Below are 19728 nucleotides of genomic sequence, written 5' to 3'. Positions count from 1 at the left end.
TATCTGATCATTATTTCATGAAAAACAGCTTGAATGATTGAGAACGCAGCTTTGAAAAGTGTCTGGTCTGCTGATGTGACCTGAAGTATTATTTCATATTTCTTTTGATCCACACTCAGCAACAAAACACTTATTTCCTTTACCAGGTGACACACCCATAAACTAACATCCAATACCTTGATTGACTTACCCAGCTTCATCTTAGGCTTTATTGGGGGTTTAAGATATCCCTTTCCATTTCTCCATTTTGCACGCTGCAAGATGAACGTTGCTAGAGTAAACAGTGAAATAGTTAGGATGCCAAAGCAGAATATGAATCCATTAAATAATCTGTCGGTGCGACTATCCACCTGTAGGGTAGGAGTAGGGCTCCACGATGGGCCTCATTAAGGTGATGACCTTTGAAAGCAGAAAACAAAGAATAAAGCTGACAGTCATATTGACAGTCATATTCTTTATCTGCAGGCGTTTCTTCCTTCGAGATCAATCGAAACACTTGTGTACCCGGAGGTAGAAAACATAATCCTTTTTTTAAAAAGTGTCAGAAGTGGCGACTGTCCCTTAATTTCTTATTTTGGCAACAAAATCACTCCACGTACACGTAATTCACTAGAATGTGGGAAAATAGATTACCAAACACAAACCAAAGAACATTATTTTCTTTCGCATAATACCTGTGCATATCTGATGGAGTGAAAACGTCCGGCCTGCTTGGCCAGGTCCAGAATGGTCGCTGTGTCAGCGCTTGAAACCAGTGAGCCTGGGTGGAAATGATTCTACACGCACAAATATTCCAGTTCAGACTTTTCCCTGCGAGTTTATCTTTGAATTTTTCCCATTTGCAGTAGGAAGTGGACGAATATACTCACTAGAAATGCTGAAATGTGCTCCCGACTGAAAAAGTGGGTGTTATATTCTGTGTGGACCAACCTCCTCTCACAGAGCAAGCACAGAAATCCAACTGGATGGATACCTGCCCTGTACATGACAATAAACTCTCGACCTGCGTTGATGAAGAGAAGAAAGTCATCCAGTCATCTCTGGGTTCAACGGGACTCTTCCTTGATCTTTCACGGACGTGCCTGATCCTTAGTGCATTTCTGCTTTCCAGCAGTACTCACCAAGCAGAGGGAATCTCTCATTTTGCTCCAGTTTGCTGTACGTTTCTCGCCGTGGAACTGCACAGGTGAGAAGATACAAAAATCCAACTAAGACAGACGTACCTTGGATGGAATTAATCATTTTTAAAGAATTTTTAATCACTAACCCTTTTGCTTTATAACAGTGTGTTGGAGTTGAAGGCTTGCCATCACTGTAGAGAATAAAAAACCTAAATATTTGCTTTTTTTCTTCTCTTTTTTTTTTTTAAAGAAATAAACAGAATTCAAGGAGATAATGCCAAGACAAATAAAAAAATCTTCAAAATGGTATTCATCCATCGTCCTTCAGTGGGAATCTGAAACCAGGTTTGCACACCAGTGCTGCCACTTTTATTTTATTAGTAATAAAGGTTTACAGATTAATCAATCGATCTCTATGCACAAACAACAGTCTTTGACATCTTTATGTTGCATAGCAAAACCAAAAGATGCATAGAAAAACTTTATCTGCAGCATAAGTGCTTCGTCAAACAATTTCCTGTCAAAACAGGTTTAACTGCAGTGATTTTATCGCCCCAGGTGTCTTTGAATAATTTAATTTTGAGTCCAAATCCTACCTTTTTGGTAAGGGTTAGGGTTAGAAGAGATTTGGAGAAGGCTGATGAACAGTGAGAGTGGCATATCAAACATCTGAAAAAGGATAAATTCTGCATTAATAATAATAACATTAATTTTTTTAAGTGGACAGAAACCCAATTCTGAAAAATGAAATCATGTAGGTCCAAGAAAATTACAATACATGAAGGATTACTGTGGTTTTGTTAGGTATGAACTTTTATAGTTTTAATTTATATGCCATCAAGCTGAAAATTTTTGTATGCATCTACTCAGATGTGAAAAGATCAGCACAGAAAAAGTGAATTGGATTCTTACCTTCAGCATCTTTGCATCTGATCCGTTCTTCCCCTCCTCCTCTTTCAATGCAACTGACATCAAGAAGTTCACATCCAGACTGCCCTCCCACGCAAACGGGAGTCGCCAAGGATTCAGGTATAGCTAAGGATATAGGTAAGAAGGGGTTAAAGACCAAAACAATGCATCCAACAGAACTCGCCTTTGTTTGAGCTGCTGCGGTGTCACACAAAAGCACAAACACCTCTAGTAATGTTGTCGATAAAAATTTAAAAAAAACCCTCACCAATGTCTGAATGATATGCTTATGAGAGCTGAAGTGATGTCTGACACCGGATTCAGGGAAAGTTTCCTCACAGGCAAAGCACAAATAAAAAGGTCCCGCAGAACCTTCACTGCTGATCAATGTGACAACCAGGGACAGACCTAAACAAGCAAAACAACACATTAACCCAATAACAAAAACTTAGCAATAAACACTAAAATAAAGCTCCAACTCACCAACAACAGGTTCCTCTTGCTTTTTGAGGAGGTCATATAAACCAAGAAACGGCACGGATCTTCCTTTAGGGACAGAGTCATTTTAATTCATACATCAATAAACAAACTTATTATATTAATAATAATTTGGTAGGGTTATTTTACGACTTGATTGCAGTTAAGAGCAGTGTACCTGTTTGGCCGTAACTATCAGGACCTGTAATAAATAAAATGGTTTTTAAAAAAATCATTTAAATGAGCTTTCATTAAACATGGACATGAGAAATGAGAGAAAATTGGAGTTACCATTAGAAAAGTATTTGTCCAGTGCCTAAAGAAGACCAATAGGGACAGATGATACATTAGATCATATATTATAGATAAATTATGTCAATTTATTTTGTTTAGATATTTGAAGGAAGATGAAAAGGTACCAATTTGTGTCTGTGTTTTAACACGTGTTGTGAATACTGATTTACGTTTCTTAAGAATGCACAGCAGTCCTGTCACAAGGGACAAAAAGGTGAAATAAATGCATCACAAAGCTTAAAGTTTTAAAGCAAAATAGTGCATGTGACCTTCACCATTCATTACCTGACAAAATAAGCTGTATGGACATGATCCAGGTCTGGAGGAAACATACCGCGCAGTGAGCGTCTCTACAAAGATTAAACAAAGTAACGGTGAGTTAGCATTTCAAAACTAACCTGCAGGTTGTTGGAAAATATTGGCATGTTATCGACCCTGCTTATTTATGCAACTTAGCTTTTTTACGTGTGTGTATAGCTTTATTCTCTTTTCTGACACGACAGCTTTCCAGAAGATTGTCGTGTGTTCAGACCAACTGTTGCTCTGGACAAAACGTGGTTAAACTGAGACTGCTCTGAGTTCAAATGACCAGGCCATTTGAGCTTGTGGGTCAGACGTGTCAAAGCTACAGCTCACATACATTTGATTTGTAAACAGCAGCAACAGCCAAATTCTTTGTCTTAAAATGATTAAAAGCCTCCGCTGGATGCACTAATTTTAGCTTATTACAATTTCCTCTTTCTTTAAAATTAGAATATAACGTAATACTTAGAAAAATAATATATATTTTTAATACTTTATAATTTAGAATATTTAAGACCTTTTCAAGGAAATTGTATCTGGCTGGATGTTGACAGTTGCTAATTCCCTGAAGAATTAAAAACTTGTGATCACTCTGGGATTTCTTTATGGGGTCAGACTGAAGCAAATACCTTGACCATTTGTCCAAAGACACACGGCCTCTCAGAAATCTAATGAGAACCGTTCACCCACACGCCACAATTATCATTATGCATTTATGAGATGTAGAATCTGTAGTGGTTATCGTCTTCTATCTGATGTTTCGTGATCTATTGTCTTTCGTTCTATTTTAAGCCTCGATATTTGGCTGAGGGCAGAAGTTTGCACCAAAAGCCAATACCAGAGCTTACATCCTGTTTCCTTTGTACTTACATCTCAGCCCTCTTGCATGAAACCACAGACATCTGTACGAGATGCTACAAAAGACTGACAAATTCATAATATTCTTTGCCATTCACTCTGCAGTCAGGGTCGTCTCTGCATTATAACTGACACTCTTGCAAGAAAAAACTACTGCAGAACTCAAGGCAGTCAGACTGCAACATCCCAAGACACCCTGAATTTAAAATTTCACCCTGACCTACTTTCATAGATCAAAGCACTAGCTTTGATCTATGGTCTTACTCACACTGGCCTTGTCCCTTGTCTTTCTATCTTATCTGGTTCCTGAGTTTAAATTTTTTTAAATTTGACCCTAACCTAGCTTTCTCAAGGTCAATGTCATCATCTCAATTTCTTCCCCTTTGCTGCCAGAGTAATGTGATTTTTGCTTCATCTTTCCATCTACAACGGTTGAGAAGATATTTGGTGGACAAACGAAGGGATGGACGGAGTAACGAACGAACACTGACAACACATTACCGCTTTGAAGCGGGATGTAATAAATTCCCATTAGCGAGTTTAGCTCATTTACAGTAAAATAACACATACCAAGCTTGATCCCTGGTTTGATGTCTGCGATCAAGCTGCTCTCCTCGTTTTTCTCCTTCATGATGGACTCCAGTCTCTCCAAAGCTGCAAGCCACCATAGGTTGAAATTAGGATACGGTCATTCAGAGGTACAAAACACAGCCTGAGGGTTGAAAACCACAAACCAACCTTCTGCATAACAATCAAAATTCACAGATCTGAATTCATCCGGCTCCAGGCGAACTTGCTGCAAAACAAAGTATGCAGGTTCACATAAATGCTATTCGTGAAACATGCGTTTATGACTTCACAGACTGTACTACCTTCATATCTGTGTTTGAAGAGGCATAAATCTTTTCTGTCTGCTTTGCAAAGTCAAGTATCATGGCAACTTGACAATCTGTCCAACACTGATAGCAATTCTTGTCACGTAATGTGAAGGGGTGGTATGCCGTCTGTGTAGATTAAAAGTAATTTGATTAGACAACTACACCACTGGAAGACAGTCATCATTTTAGTTGCTGTGGATTCAGGACTCGTCCTGGAGATCAAAATGAAGACAATCAGCTTTAATGGCTGCTCACACAATCAGTACTTACAAAGTAAGAATGTATGTGGTCAAAGCTGAGGACATGTTTGATGATCATGTGGACGCCCAGAGAGAGCTGGCAGAGCGTGCAGAGGTAGTGTTGCTTCTCTGTCGATCCGACACTAATGCATTCAACAACATGCTGCATGCCTGCAACACCACAAACACAAGAGGTGAAATTTTTATAGGATGCAGAATAGTCTCAGCTATAGTTCATATTTTTTAACGTACATTCACATACTTAAGTACTTAAAGAATATTACAAAACTCCAAAATTGAACATATCAATCAAAATCTTTAAATTATAATTTGGTTAATTCAGCTAAAATTACTAACCGAGAAGTGGATACTTCCTGCTACTGTCTTTTTGGTATGCTTGTATCATCTTCCTCTTCGGTATGATAGCTAGACAAAAAAAAAAAAATCGAACAGATTGAGTGGAGTGACGGAGGATAACTGAACAATAAAAGATAAGGACACAGACACACGGCACAGGAAGACATCAGCAAGGGTCATTAGTAGCTTCTCTGAAGCTTTGCATCGTATTTGGGGGTGACAAAATTTTTGACTTGGTGTTAACAGAGATATCTGAAACTGTAACCTGAAGCAAAAATGTTCTTGGCGACTCATGATTTGTAAAACACTGAAAGAAATTATGTTATCAATTAGTATAAGGGCGGCGGGTTCAACTGAGGACATAGGCTCAGATGAGGACGTGCCTCGGCACCCGTCGTCCACACAGTTCCAAGAAAACTCATCCCATCGCATACAAAGAAAAGCTGACGAAGATGAACTTGCGGTGAGCCTCACCGCAAGTTCATCTTCGACAGCTAAGTTTTAGCCTTTTTTTCCCTAAAAATACGAACGCCACTGTGGCTACACGTGTTAAAAACCTTAAAGCCAATCTGGGATTGACTTCGCCTATGGCGACGTGGCGAATGGCTACAAAGGGTCTCTGAACATAACAGCATACCCTTAACCACAGAAGAGGTGCAGTGGCACCTACACATTTTAACTAAAACTAACCATAAAAGGAGTGCTGCTGTGTCTGCAAAGGGCCCCATCAGTATCATCGCTGTCCTCAAAGAGCCAGATATACCTACTAATTGTAACTCAATGTAATGTAAAATAAACATAACTACTCCTTAATGTTAAATAACTCTGAATTTATTACTTAAGTTACAAACATTACAGCCATCCGCTGAGCTATCCGCTCAGAAATTTCTTTCTGTGGCTTACCCTCTTGCTTGAGGGTGTCAACGATGGCCTTCTGGACAGCAGTCAGGTCAGCAGTCGTACCCATGATTGCAGTTTTGAGTAATGAACCAGCCTGGGAGTTTTTAAAAGCCTCAGGAATCTTTTGCAGGTATTTAGAGTTAATTCGTTGATTCAGATGATCAGGTTAATAGCTCATGTAAGGTACCTTTTCATGATATGCTAATTTTTTGAGATAAGATTTTTGGGTTTTCATGAGCTGTATGCCAAAATCATCAGTATTAAAACAATATAAAAGACCTGAAATATTTCAGTTGGTGTGCAATGAATCGAAAATATATGAACGTTTAATTTTTGATCATTAAATTATGGAATATAATGAACTTTATCACAATATGCAAATTTTTTGAGAAGGACCTGCATTATTTTTAGACACTCTGACCTTTTATGCTCTCGCGGACACATTTGACCCCCGGGCCTCGAGTTTGACACATGTGTCCTCAAAGATGGAGGATAGAAACAGCCAGCAGCAATGCACCACATGTCACAAAAGAGTAACAACTTCTTCCTTTATATTCTCCCCTTGAAGCAGGTATCATGCACATCCTGTCAGCAGTTTGTAAGCCGACACCCACATATACACTTATATGGTCATGGTATACAATACAAAGAATAAAGTTCATGGTGTGTGTGTGTGTGTGTGTGTGTGTGTGTGTGTGTGTGTGTGTGTGTGTGTGTGTGTAGAATAAGTGCAGTGCAGGCAGTTCAACTAGAGTTCATCTATAACTTATTGTCAAAAAGTCTAGATAGTGTTTATTTATGGAAACCTGGGTAATAAACGTAAAGGTCAGCTAAAGGTCAAAGGGGTTTAAAAAACTTCACTTACAGAGGCCTGGACAATGAAACTGATATTCCTTCACTACACGTAAGCTAGATGTTTCTGTAGTGGAAAGATTTTTATCAAGTGATTGTATTATGCAAAACATTGTGCAAGATATTGATGAACTTATTCTGAAAGTTGTGTTTTTTTCATCTTACGTCCTACTTCCACTCTAGCCAAGAACATTCCATCGGTTCAAGGCTACAACACACGTCTACATACACACACCTTAGTCCTGAAGACTATAAACACTTGAGGATGCAGATGATGAAAAGGTCCAGTGATGTTTGTTCCCGAGCTCTGTTTATGACTTGATTTGGTAAATAAATATTTGCACTTTGTCCTGTCTTAAGAAAGCAACCAAATTTTTAGAGATGGAAGGAAGCCGGAGAATTCGGAGAGAACCCACACATGGAACTATACCAAAAAATATTAACTGGAAAAATTACTTGAAATCCCTCATCATTCTGCAGAAATAATAATTGTTGACGCACCTCTGGTTTTCTTCTGGAGCTTGTCATTTTCATTTAAAGCGGACATCACTAGAAATGAAAAAAAAAAAATCTGATTAACATTCAGTTTCATATTATTCTAAAACACATAAATATGGGAATTCTATACCTTCAGAGTTTTTTCTTGTTTTAAGTTCTTCCAATAGTTGCACAGGTAACTCCAACATCTGTAAAGAGGATATGTGGTGAAATCAGATCATCACGTCATCTAAGAAGGTCTTCACCCCATTGCAGCATGTTTATTTGGTGGGCATGTTGTGAGAAAAAGTATGCATATAAGTTTTGGGAGACAATGTGCCTATGGGGGTTGAAAGTGTATTTATAAATGCATTTTTATAGGTAGAGGGCTGTTTATATAGCGGTGGGCAATTCATTGACCCTAAAAAGTCCATTTCAATCAAAGCCAGGGGATAAACATCTGAACCAATATTAATTGCTGTAAAATATGTTCTGGGGATTTGTTTGAATGATTCTGTAAGATTAATGCTGTTATACTTGTCTGCAACACTCTTGACGTGCTGCTCTCCATACCGGTATGGATTAAAGAAAAGTGATTGTTCACACCGTGTCCACAATTCATAACTCTTTAGGAGAATTAAAACTCATTTTAACAGGAAAAATTTCCCTGATGCGCAGCCAAAAAAAAGGGTATTTTTCCGCAAACTTCTGAGGTAAACTTTTCATCTCAGAAGATCACAAGCTCACTTTAACCCAGGCACCTTCGAATGTAGACTTATAATTCCAGTGGTGCCAACACAAACCTGTAGTTGTTCCGGCCCATTGCTGAAAGCCATCTTGACTTCTTCCTCCAGACTTTGTCCAAGCTGCAAGCCAGGAATCAAGGGGAAGCTCAGTGTATCAGGGTTAGTGTAACTCTAAAATTAAAAAACAAACAAACTTAAAATCAAATTGTGCTTATAATTTTTTGGTAATATTGTTTACTTTTTTTGATATTCAGCACTCACAAAATAGTTGATGTAATGGTCATCGGACGTAAGGTGGTCTACAACCATCTCTGACACACACTTTTCCTCACAGACGTGGCAAAAATAGAAGCAGCAGTTTGTAACTCGGTTAAAACAGAAAGTCAGCAACGACAATCCTAGAGGAAAGCATGAACATATTACTTCAAACATGGTCTTGCTGATCTTGAGAAACATCACGTTTCTGTCTATGGAAGACCAACAGCATTAGAAATAAGGAGAATATTTCTGATCCAAAGTTTGGCTTCAATGGATTTTTTCTGCTTTTATTTCTCCCACTCAAATATTTCAGATCATTAAAATAACTAATTTAGGGAAAAGACAAAGTGAGTGAACAAAACATTGACTTTTTCAAAATGTCTGTCACTCGTGATAAATTAAATGTCCCCTTGGCAACCCCAACTGTAATCATATGGGCCAGGTATGTTTGGATAGCTTATCCTTTAAAAATATCATTAATAAAGGTTAATTCTCATCTCTTTTCCTTGTAGAAGCTTGTTTGATGATCTGAACTACTGAAGTATAACAAACACGCAAAAGAAATCAGAAAAGAGGCAGACAAAAAGACAAGACCACTAACAAATTTTTTCGCACTTTAACCTTTTATCCTACTTTGGGCTTTCGAAATCCAGAAAAGGCTATTCGTCAATTTTCAGACAAGACTGCTTTATCTAACTGCTAATCATATGGTCTAGTATTACACCATTAAACTGATTATTTAAATCAGTAACACATGTCACGGCATTTACAGTGGCATTACTAACCTATGATGGTTTTTTTGTTTGCTTTCTGCTGTGGATGCAAAACAGAGATGTTGGGAAGCATACCTGTAGAAAAAAAGAACATTAAAGCGCTGTTCAAGTTGAGCCATCCCAATCTAAACCACAGATATACAAAATTATGATGTTGTGTTTCCAGATGTACAGTTGGGAGGACAAGTATTTGATATGCTGCTGATTTTGCAGGTTTTCACTAGAGCAAGGATCATATTCTGTGAAAATGGGAGTCTCCGTGGGAACTCCAAAGGTTCTGTTGTAGTTTCCTATGGGCCTCTTTCTCTTCCTGCTCTATCTACCAAAGAGCTCTGAGGAAGTAACTGCCCATGGCCTGTCACATTACTTTTACCCTGTACCTTTTGTCATTTTCCTCCATTAGGTTTTTGTAGTTTGGTTTGATCGTGTCTTTACATAAATGGTCTTCCTTTTTAAAAAAAGAAAAAGGGGAAAAAAAGACCCCCCATCTGGTACTTATGCTCCCTGTTCTCATTTCTTTATTCAACATACTTTCAACTAAGATACTGTTCTGACTTTATATGTCCTGCACCTGTTGAGAACTTTCCAACTTATTTGCATTGTTAATTATTTTAAAATCTTAGCACAGGGGTTATTCTACAACAGCCCCAGTGCTCTTTGTTGGCTGGACGTTTATCTGGAAAAATGTTAACACATACACAACCGATTTTAAAGACAAATAGTTTTGGAGGCACTTTTGACAAGATACAAACAAGAAAGAGAGGTATGCTTACCAGCATTCGCCAATTCTAAACATGCAAGAAAAATGCAAAGATTAATAAACAGGACATAGAATGCAATGGCAATAGATGTGTACTTCATTAAAACACAGAAAAAAATGAGAATGTGCAAATATAAATATTACCAATCTGGAAGATTTCTTTCACTTTCTGTTGAAGAACAAATAGGAGAAGATTGCATATGAATGGAGAGATCGACAGATTTGAATTCTTGTGCATTACTAACTCAAATAGAACACGAACACAGCCAGCTAAACTCCACTGCTAGGTTTACATGTCAGGGAAATTCTTTCCTGTTCAATGTTGACAGTTTTTTCCTTCCCTGAAAGCTTTGAGACTTGGTGGGATTACTCAGAAGGCTCTTATACATGCAGCATCGAGGGAAGACTAGGAAAGTGTTTTCAGACAAACAAGCCATTATGGCATATCCAAACAAAAGATCTACAGTCTACAACAGCTGTTCTTCCCCCAGCAACACCTCTCGATGAGTTTATCACTGACGACCACCTGGCCTGGTCTTCTGAATTCCCAGCTGTTCCCGTATCTCTGTTCCCTACCTTAAATGAACAACAATTCAGGTTTCCTCAGGTCATGACATACAAATGTTTCAGCCACATTAAACATGCACTTATTTGTATCCCCCCACTAAAGCGTCCGTGGACAACCATGTGCTGAGGAGCAGCAGCTGACTGAATAAATTACTTGCTGCTCAACCTGCTTCAGATTCAACCTTTAAGGATTACCATGACCTCAAAGAGAATCCATACCAAGTGTTCTGGTGGTCCCCTTTGTTTCGGTGCACATTTTTTAAATTCAAAATCAATTAAAACAACATTAAATGATAAATGGGGATGTTCATCTGTGGCCCCTCCATAATATTACTTAACCACAGCAGTATTATTTGGTAACTTGAAAGAATGCATAAAACTGATTTTTTTTTTGCAGTAGCTGGAACTGAGGAAACTTGGCTCCCATCAGCCAAACAAACCATCACATAAACGAGTTGTAAAAACAAATCACAGGTTTACTGTGTAATGGTTTGGAGGTGGTTGAGTGTTTATGTATTTATTACCAAAAGATGAGAAGACACACACACACACATTAATACCAGGGCTTTGAACCAGAATTTTTTGCCTATCGGTTCGTTCCGAACAGAAACTGAACTATAACGTTTCCGGTTTTGCGTTCCATCCACAAAACTGACATTCCTGAACTGGTTAGAACAAAAAATAAAGTTCCTGAAACAGTTAATAACGTTCCTTGTAAATATAAATATGTAGGTGCCGTATTTTGCGCACCATTAGACGCGCTTAAAAGCCTTAAAATTTCTCAAAAATCAACGCTGCGCCTTTCAACATTAAGCATCTTATGTGTTCCAAAATCTGTAAAAATGGTTTTGTGTGATTTCAGTCAGCGCTCCACCGGATCGGCCATTGTCCACCGACATAGGATGTATTACGTAACTACGTACGCCGGCAGTGATAGACCAATTAGAGAACATGACGCGAGGCTACATCTGGCACACCTCTGGTAGGTACCGGTATACGGTATATGCCGGTACTGTACCGCAGGTATGCTGTTAACCACATTTGTTTGGCTAAAGACCCCGGCGAAGAGACACGCTTACGATGCAACATGTAAACTCCAGGTTATCAGTTCCGGTTGTTCCGGTTCACGTAAAGAGACCGGGGGGCTTTGTTTACGCTTCGCCATCTCTCTTGATCTGTGACTCCTTGCACGCCCACACCACCGCTTCTGTCAAAAACCATGTCAAGTGGTTGAATTCTGAGCTTGCCATCATCCTGGGAGGATTAATGAAAGAGCTCCAACCGATGGACATCGGTGTAAACAGAGCCTTTAAAGGTCAGCTACGTGCGTCGTGGAGTGATGGATGAGACACGTGAACACACTTTTAACAGGACTGGAGGCAGTGCCGAGCAAGTTACACCCCCACAATATGTGCGTGGATTGCGGATGCCTGGACTAACATGTCTTGCTTCGACTTTTGTCCGATGTTTCACAAAAGCAAGCATCATTACCGGACAGAAACCCAGAAACCAGACGGTCAGCGATAGTGAAATTGCCGAGCTATTAAATGCAGACCGAAGATGAGGACTTCAAAGGATTTAGCACAGATTTATCAAAAAATAAAGAAATAAAAACATTTAAAAAAAATAATGTCGGTGTATTTTTTTAAATTTAAACACATTGTACAACACAGTTCAACCAGTCACCTTTTTGCTTCCGTTAACAAACATGCACCGAACCTTAAGGTGCGACGAGTGTCCAGTTTAAGTACAAAAATAAACTCCGTTATTTAGACTGCGCCTCTTTGTACATTGAGCCAAATGGTGCACAAAATACGGTATTTTAAGGACTTTTAAATTGGAAACTAAAGCAATTAGTTTATATACTATAGACTATAATTATCCCTATATATCCCTACCCTACAATAAGCAGTACTACAACACTACATCACTGCTTTATGACAGTTATATCACTGTAGTTAAGGCTTATGCCTCCTACTTAGACACTGCATGAAATAAGGCAAGAATTACTTCCACCATGTCATTTATTGCTGAACAACACATCTTCATTGTGCTTCTTCCATAGCTCAATATTGCTATAAAGCGCTGATAGTGCGGGGACACACTGCTCTGAAAATGACTGCAGCCAATGAGTTAATGTCTAAATCGTACATTTTTAAGATTGACATACTAGTGTTTACCTGTTGTGATTAAATTTTGACTGGGAGACCTCCCTTTTCCTAACTGTTGCTGATAGCCGCTACTTCTCCCCGCTCTCATTACGCGTCCAGTGAATGAAAGGAAGTGAAACATGAGGTCAAATAATTTTTTCAAGAATTAAAAAAAAATGGTATTAACCGGTTTACAATTATTTTCTGTTCCGATTCTGTACCGGAACATTAAAAAATATAAAGTTTTCAGTTTCGTTTTCGTTCCTGCCAAAATACGAGAAGTTTCGTTCCATGAACCGGTTCAAAGCCCTGATATATACCCTGTCACCCATGACAACACCAGCTGAAGAACTCACAACTAGAAAGAAAAAAATAGCATGAATTGGGGGACAACTTCCTTCCCATTTAAGGTAAATCTCAGAATAACCATTGTAAATGTGAATGAGGTCTGTGTAGGTTCTCAGTTATCCAGGTCATGGTAATCCAAGGCTGTTTAAGTCAATCCACTGGACGTTAAGAAAGTTCTTGAAGACGTTTCGTCTCTCATCCAAGAGACTTGTTCAGTGCAGAGGGTGGCTGATCATGTCCCAGCTTATTAACCCTGTGGGGTGTGATCAGTGCTATTCACATTCCAACGACTGTCGTTGAAACCCGTCTGGCTCCTCAATGATTGTTGGTGGTGGTGTCAAAGGGGGTCGCTGAAATGAGTTTCACCTTTGTATGCTAATGACGATCATTAGCATGAGACACATCACCTGGGTCAATCTGCTGAAACTTTCTTTTTGGGAGTTTTGAAAGTCTTCAAGAACTTTAACGTCCAGTGGAGTACAGCTTTGGATAAAATGTGCATGAGGTTCAATGCCCACCTCTTTATGTAGTATTGAATATATATGCTTCCTGAAATCAGTTAGACGGAAATATCTGGTAAGGCACACCTAAAATAAAAAAAAGATATATTAACAACACAGAATAAAAGACATTTATAAAGAATTTATAAAAGACATTTATAAAAGACATGATAAAAAAACTTTTTTTTCCACCTTTCACATCTGTTCCAAGGCTCTTTAAGCCCTTGGTGCTTCTGAGTTTTTGTTGCCCTCACAACTCTTGATAGCACCTCCCACTGGCATTTTGTAGCACCTTATCCATATGCAGTGCAGATGTTCCTGACCACTATCTCGGCCTCTCGGTTATGCCACTCACTCAGTGCATGCCTTTCCAGCCTGAAACTTACATCCTGATAATTTGTCCCGTCTAAGCAACTTTTGCACTTTATGCACCTTGGGTTCTGTATCCTGTCATCAAGGCCTGGTTCATAGTGGCCTGCTCTTGTCCTGCGATGTCTCAAAGGTTTTTGTTTTTCCATCCTTAACTGTGGTTCTGACTTTCACTAATCCATGTCTTCCTCCTGAGTCAATTAACCCATGTACTGATAAAACGTAACACTCAATCATCAAAGGAGCACTCAATTCTAAGCAGGAGCCAAGACATTTTTGACAACCCCGATGCACGACAATGTCACAAAAAAATTTGGATTGTACTGCAATCGGTTGGCCAAAAAATAAAAAAAGGCAGTTTAAGATTAGAGACCCTCTTTCAGTCCCCCATAGAGGCAATTATTTTTCGACTCATTTGTAAACATTACTACTCACACACACATGGGTCCTGTAGGGGCATGCAAGTCGTGGTGAGAAGTAGAGCGGCAGGCAACTCTCTTGTGAGACGCCCCAATTAGCAACTTACAAAGGGTACAGTGCCATGCTCAAGAGCACCTCAGCAGTGTTCAAGAGTTGAACTGATCATAAAGGGGATAGTGCCTTGCTCAAGAGCACCTCAGCAGTGTTCAAAAGTTTAACTCATCTCCACTGCCAGGTCACACCCAAATGTTTTGCCCGACATGGGTCTTGAAGCCACCCTCCAGTCCCCAGCCCAAGACTTGGTGGACAGTAAGTGTTGCCTTGAATAAAATTTTGTGGTAACAAATAACACTTTGAGATTTTAGGCTCTTAACGTCAAATCTTCCATGCTACCCATTTCACTTTGGTGGCTTAGAACAACTCCAAAACTGCACCTGCTGGGCTACTTGTAGCTGAATTTATTAACAAGCCCATCAGAGCAAGACTTGCATGTTAACCAATTTCAATCTAACAGATGTTGGTCCTGTGTGCTTGGACTACTGTACTTAAGTCAATTCCCAATCAAGTTGACTTTTACACTACAATGCTCCACGACTTCCAGCAGCCAGGAGTTAGACAGGGCCAACATCATTCTACAGTGACCATTGAAGTACTGTACCATCCAAGAATCCATTTTAACAAGTCAAGCAATATGTCAGACTCAAAAGGGGAATCTGTTTGTATAAGTGAAGTACAAAGCACACACAAAAAACACATATAAATGTCTAAAAATCAATGTAAAAATTTTCTGGTGGTGTGAGAAGTCACTGTGGAAGTCAGGTTGATGCTGACATCTTGGAGGTGGAAACTTCTTCCGCCTGGTCATCTTAGTACGGAAGAGAAACAAAGAGGCATCAAGCGGTCTTGGACATCATTTTCTGTCCTCCTCAGGAGTCTTTCACGAGGTGTCAGTCATGATTTGTTGGCTGATAACTGGAAGTGTTCTTAGCAGCTGAAGCTCTTAGGAAACTGATCCTCTTATCACAGCGGCAGGTTACTCTTGATAATACAAGCCGACAGAAAAAATTCTAAAAGCACACAAAAACTCAAAATACTGTAAATATTAAAGCAGTACAAGATTGAGTAATTATTACTGGGGCAGTCCAGCAATTACAATATACACCTCAAATTCAGTTTATCATGAAGACAAGTCTGTGAAAACAACTGTGTAAAAATCTTTTTGTGGCCTTATCCAACCTGGAGCCTGTGAAAGAAAATTATGTTATCAATTAGTAAATGTGACTGAACTTATGTAAAAGAACTTAAGCTGTTGACTCAGTATGGAGGTGGTGTGTTCACTCTGGGACACTGACTTAGGTGCGCACAAGGTTCAACCAGTGCCCTTCGTCCTTGCAGCTCCAGGAAAAACAAACCGCATTGAGACACAGGAAGCTATCGAAGGTCGGTGTGTAAGTAAGAGGCGTAGAAACAGCAGGAGATGCACGCCTTATACAAATATCCACCACATGTAGAGTGTAGCTGTTTCTGTGCATTTTATCGGTAAACTGCATTCACAGAATTGATGACGTAAATCCATGTACTGTTGCTATGCTGATGTTCAATAAAAGGAGAACAGGAGCAGCAGAACTTTGGCAGTCTGGAGGAGCATCTTCTTGTCAAGAGCTCTGCTCTCCTGCGCAAATTCCACAAAGACAGCTCTGACTGGTGTGAGTTTGTCCTCGATAAAAACACAGGTGATGTACCTACTAGGGGGATCCTCAATTCCCCTGACAGAGCCCATGCTGTTTGTGTTCAATAACATTTTTTTTGTCTTGATCGGTCTTAAGTCTCCTAGTTTAAAGAAACATTGATATCAAATTGCTGGAGTACCTCTGCGAGAAAGTTTGTCAAAAAGCATCATGCATCCATTAAGTGCAAACCCAGACAGATTTCTGGAGGATGGCATCCCAAAGACATCCTCAATTCAACACATTGTAACTTCAGTGCATGACTTGCAATCCCTTCTTTGTTATAATATTTGTTCATTTTCTATTCATTCTTAATCATGTCAATATGATTAGGACCATCATAATAAATTGTGAATTGCAAGATGTTTATATAGCTGAACCATTCAGATAGAGTGTGCAGAACCAGAAGGGATCTGTGAAGTTAACTGTGTGCTCTATGAGAGGTGGTGCTGTCTCGTCTCCTAAGATATTAAATGAATATGATCATATATGGAAGCTGTGAATGTTCATGTTTCCACGGGGGGTGAAACTCTGTCTCTCATGTCTTATATGGTGAAATGTCCTGTCCATCTCAATGTACAGGTTGTCCTCAACCTACGAACACAATTGGTTCAGAGATTTCATAAGTCTTCTAATTTCATCTAATTTCATCGGAGTGTGAGATGACAGTGGAAGCTGCCAGCTCACCTCCAGGCCACTGCTGAGGCGCATTTGAGCAAGCCCCCCTACCCACACACACACAAGCTGCTCATTGTCGAAGTCGCGACCCTTCACTCTACGTCCCCATGTACTAACAATTTGTTGTACTAACCGCATGCCTACAGGCCCCTAGTGTGTTGTTATGTTCAGGGTCCTGTACACAACTTTGTGTAAAAGATAATTTCCCCGTAGGGCATCAATAAAGTTGACTTTCTTTTTCTTTTCTCAGTGCACTCACGTTTTCTGATGTGGTGGCTATCAGTAATGGCTTCTTCCCTTCTTGCTCATGTTTTTTTCTTTCAAAAAACTCCCAAGGTTTATCTTTTAATGTAGGTTGCTTGGTCTCCAGGTGCCAAAGTGGTTTTGAAGGCTTCACTGACTCATTTGCTATCTTGTCGCCACGCATTACACACAGTGGGCTCAGCACATGAGACTAACCCGTATTTTAAGTAGGACTCCTGATATTGTCTTAAATGCAGATTTTGTATTCTTGGAAATTGTAGGCTCTTCTTCTGTCTTCTCATTGGGCTATTGCTCCATTTTGCATGGTGTGTGCGGAGGACAGTGTATGTCCTATGTGTCCCATGAATGAACTCAAAGTCATACTGTTCATCCTTATATTTTCTTGTTATTCCTTGTACTCGAATTCATCCCTATATGTTCTTGTTATTGAGCAGTAAGTACCCCAACTCATGAGAGTTCCTATAAACATGTCAGCCTATGAAATACACCACCTGTTTCTCCACGAGTTTCCTGTGAACATGTCAACCTGTGTGATGTACCTCTTGTTGTGTTATCTTAGCTGATGCTCGTATTTGCCTTATCAGCCTAAATAAGGGGAGACTGCTAGCCTTGACCAAAGATGGATGTTGCCTGCAAGTGGGGACCGGCCCTCCTCACTTGCACGCGATATTCCACTATAAAGACGAGAGATTTTTCTCTACCAGTCAGAGTCTACCACGGGTCTAGGTACGGACGCCTGGTCATTTGTTTTCCATCTGCTGCTCTGACTGAGGTGTTGGCTCTTTGCCTATTGTCAACGGTAAAAGTTATATAGCTGATGACTTGTTGCATTCTTTGAACTGATGTTAATGTGGGGATTACGGGAGTGACAACCTGTATCTAGCATTTTCATCACTGTTGTGAACTGATGTTAATGTGGGGATTGCGGGAGTGACAACCTGTATCTAGCGTTTTCATCACTGTTGATTATATTTGCTTGCTTTGTGGATCTTTTGTTATAATAAACATATTAACCATTTGTGAGTGTGCTGACTTACTTCAGACCTTAGGTCTTCAAATAAGGCTGAAAATTTCACAAAACAGTGTGCCAAAATGGAGTGATATGCTTCTTATTCAAAATCCCATTTTACCCTGAAAAAAATTACCCACCTTGCCAGTAAAGCACCCGAGACTGTCACGTTACCCCCGCCAGACTTGACAAATGTTGTCAGGCAGTCTTCTAACATCTTTTCAGTTCTGCATCCAAACACCTCAAACTTCAATTTTTCCATCCATAACAACTCTTCCAAACTTCCTCTGTCCAATGTTCTCTGTCTGTGTTCTTTTGCCCATATTAATCTTTTTCTTTTATTGGCCAGTCTCTGACATGCCTTTTTCTTTGCTACTCTGTCCTGAAAGCCAGCATCCCAGAGTCCTCTTCACTGTGGATGTTGGCACATGTTTTGCAGGTACTAGTCAATGAAGCTACCAGTTGAGAGCCTGTGAGGGGTCCATTTCTTAAGTAAATTAGTCTATAGTTAAGTTTAATATCTCTCTACTTCTCTCTTCTCTCTACTCTGGTTAGAGACCTTTTGTGTTGTTCTCTGCAGGTAGTAAACACTTTTGTGTGTTCAGTTTCTTGACAATTTCTCACATGAAATAGCCTTCATTTCTAAGTATAAGAATAGACTGTCAAGTTTCACATGAAAGTTCCCTTTTTCTGGCCATTTTAACGCTCCGCATACTCAATCTTCTCAACGGAAGGTTAGTTTTATAGCTTCTTTAACAAGCTAAAGTGTTTTTAGCCATGCCAACATGATTGCATGAGGGTTTTCTGATCATTCATTAGTTGCTGGAAATGGATCTCTATACATATATACATACTGTATGTCTAGAGGCCCATCAATATTGCATAAAGGTAGTTTTTCGGTTTATGTTGCACCAAAAAAAACAGACATTTCCAGCTAAAATAGTAATTTACCAAATTAGCAATGGATAACAGTGCTTTTCTTTAAAAAAGAAGAAAATGTCTAAATGACCCCAAATTTTTGAACAGTAGTGTAAAAAAAATATCTTAAAGGTCTTGCAAAAGTTCATTCCACAAGCTGTAACTCAGGATAATGCATTAAACTGTCAAGCGTTCAGAAAAGTTGGCAGAAACAGAATGTGCAAAGTGAGGAAAGTTAGAAGTGGAGGAAAATAAACGGTACTACACAGATAACAAAAACTGGCCGGAAGTACTGGGGTCAAGACCCCCAATTCTTCCATCGTCCATGCATGGAAATGCTGCAGAAGCACATGTTGGTTCACCCACCTGACAGCCAAAGACGCACTTCATGCTCAAACCGTAACGCCAGCAGACATTAAAAAAAAAAGTAGATCTTCAAGCAGGAGCTTCTTGTAGTTATTCAAAACACACAAAAAACTAACTGCGTATGTTAAAAAGACCTCTGTGGAACTGCGAATCTTCAACACGACAAAACGGTTCCCGCGTCTCCACCACTCCTCTCCCGTGCGTGAAAGT

At 39.5% G+C, this 19728-nt stretch overlaps 1 protein-coding gene across 2 annotated transcripts in view; it reads right to left on the bottom strand.

Moving 5' to 3' along the window:
* LOC137607419 (uncharacterized) overlaps positions 1-19728 on the bottom strand; it is a 28840-nt gene extending 9112 nt beyond the window's left edge. The window contains exons 1-28 of one of the 2 annotated variants that reach the window (XM_068333169.1): positions 19519-19728; positions 13786-13854; positions 10347-10371; positions 10216-10230; positions 9455-9517; positions 8673-8809; positions 8469-8582; positions 7817-7874; positions 7690-7737; positions 5437-5505; positions 5111-5250; positions 4835-4966; positions 4701-4758; positions 4533-4616; positions 3087-3151; positions 2927-2995; positions 2799-2823; positions 2686-2709; positions 2514-2576; positions 2299-2438; positions 2034-2156; positions 1718-1790; positions 1268-1312; positions 1122-1178; positions 870-1003; positions 675-776; positions 351-399; positions 191-271 (exon numbers count right to left, since the gene is read on the bottom strand). In XM_068333169.1, coding sequence (XP_068189270.1) covers positions 191-271; positions 351-399; positions 675-776; positions 870-1003; positions 1122-1178; positions 1268-1312; positions 1718-1790; positions 2034-2156; positions 2299-2438; positions 2514-2576; positions 2686-2709; positions 2799-2823; positions 2927-2995; positions 3087-3151; positions 4533-4616; positions 4701-4758; positions 4835-4966; positions 5111-5250; positions 5437-5505; positions 7690-7737; positions 7817-7874; positions 8469-8582; positions 8673-8809; positions 9455-9517; positions 10216-10230; positions 10347-10371; positions 13786-13854; positions 19519-19542 — 2086 coding nt within the window. In that variant the 5' untranslated portion in view covers positions 19543-19728. The remainder of the gene's footprint in view (positions 1-190; positions 272-350; positions 400-674; positions 777-869; positions 1004-1121; positions 1179-1267; positions 1313-1717; positions 1791-2033; positions 2157-2298; positions 2439-2513; positions 2577-2685; positions 2710-2798; positions 2824-2926; positions 2996-3086; positions 3152-4532; positions 4617-4700; positions 4759-4834; positions 4967-5110; positions 5251-5436; positions 5506-7689; positions 7738-7816; positions 7875-8468; positions 8583-8672; positions 8810-9454; positions 9518-10215; positions 10231-10346; positions 10372-13785; positions 13855-19518) is intronic. The other variant, XM_068333170.1, reaches the window with a different exon arrangement.

The sequence above is a fragment of the Antennarius striatus genome, chromosome 14 (assembly GCF_040054535.1).
Source record: "Antennarius striatus isolate MH-2024 chromosome 14, ASM4005453v1, whole genome shotgun sequence".
NCBI lineage: Eukaryota > Metazoa > Chordata > Actinopteri > Lophiiformes > Antennariidae > Antennarius > Antennarius striatus.
The sequence above is the reverse complement of the archived record's forward strand: the minus strand, read 5'-3'. Positions and strand labels throughout refer to the sequence as shown.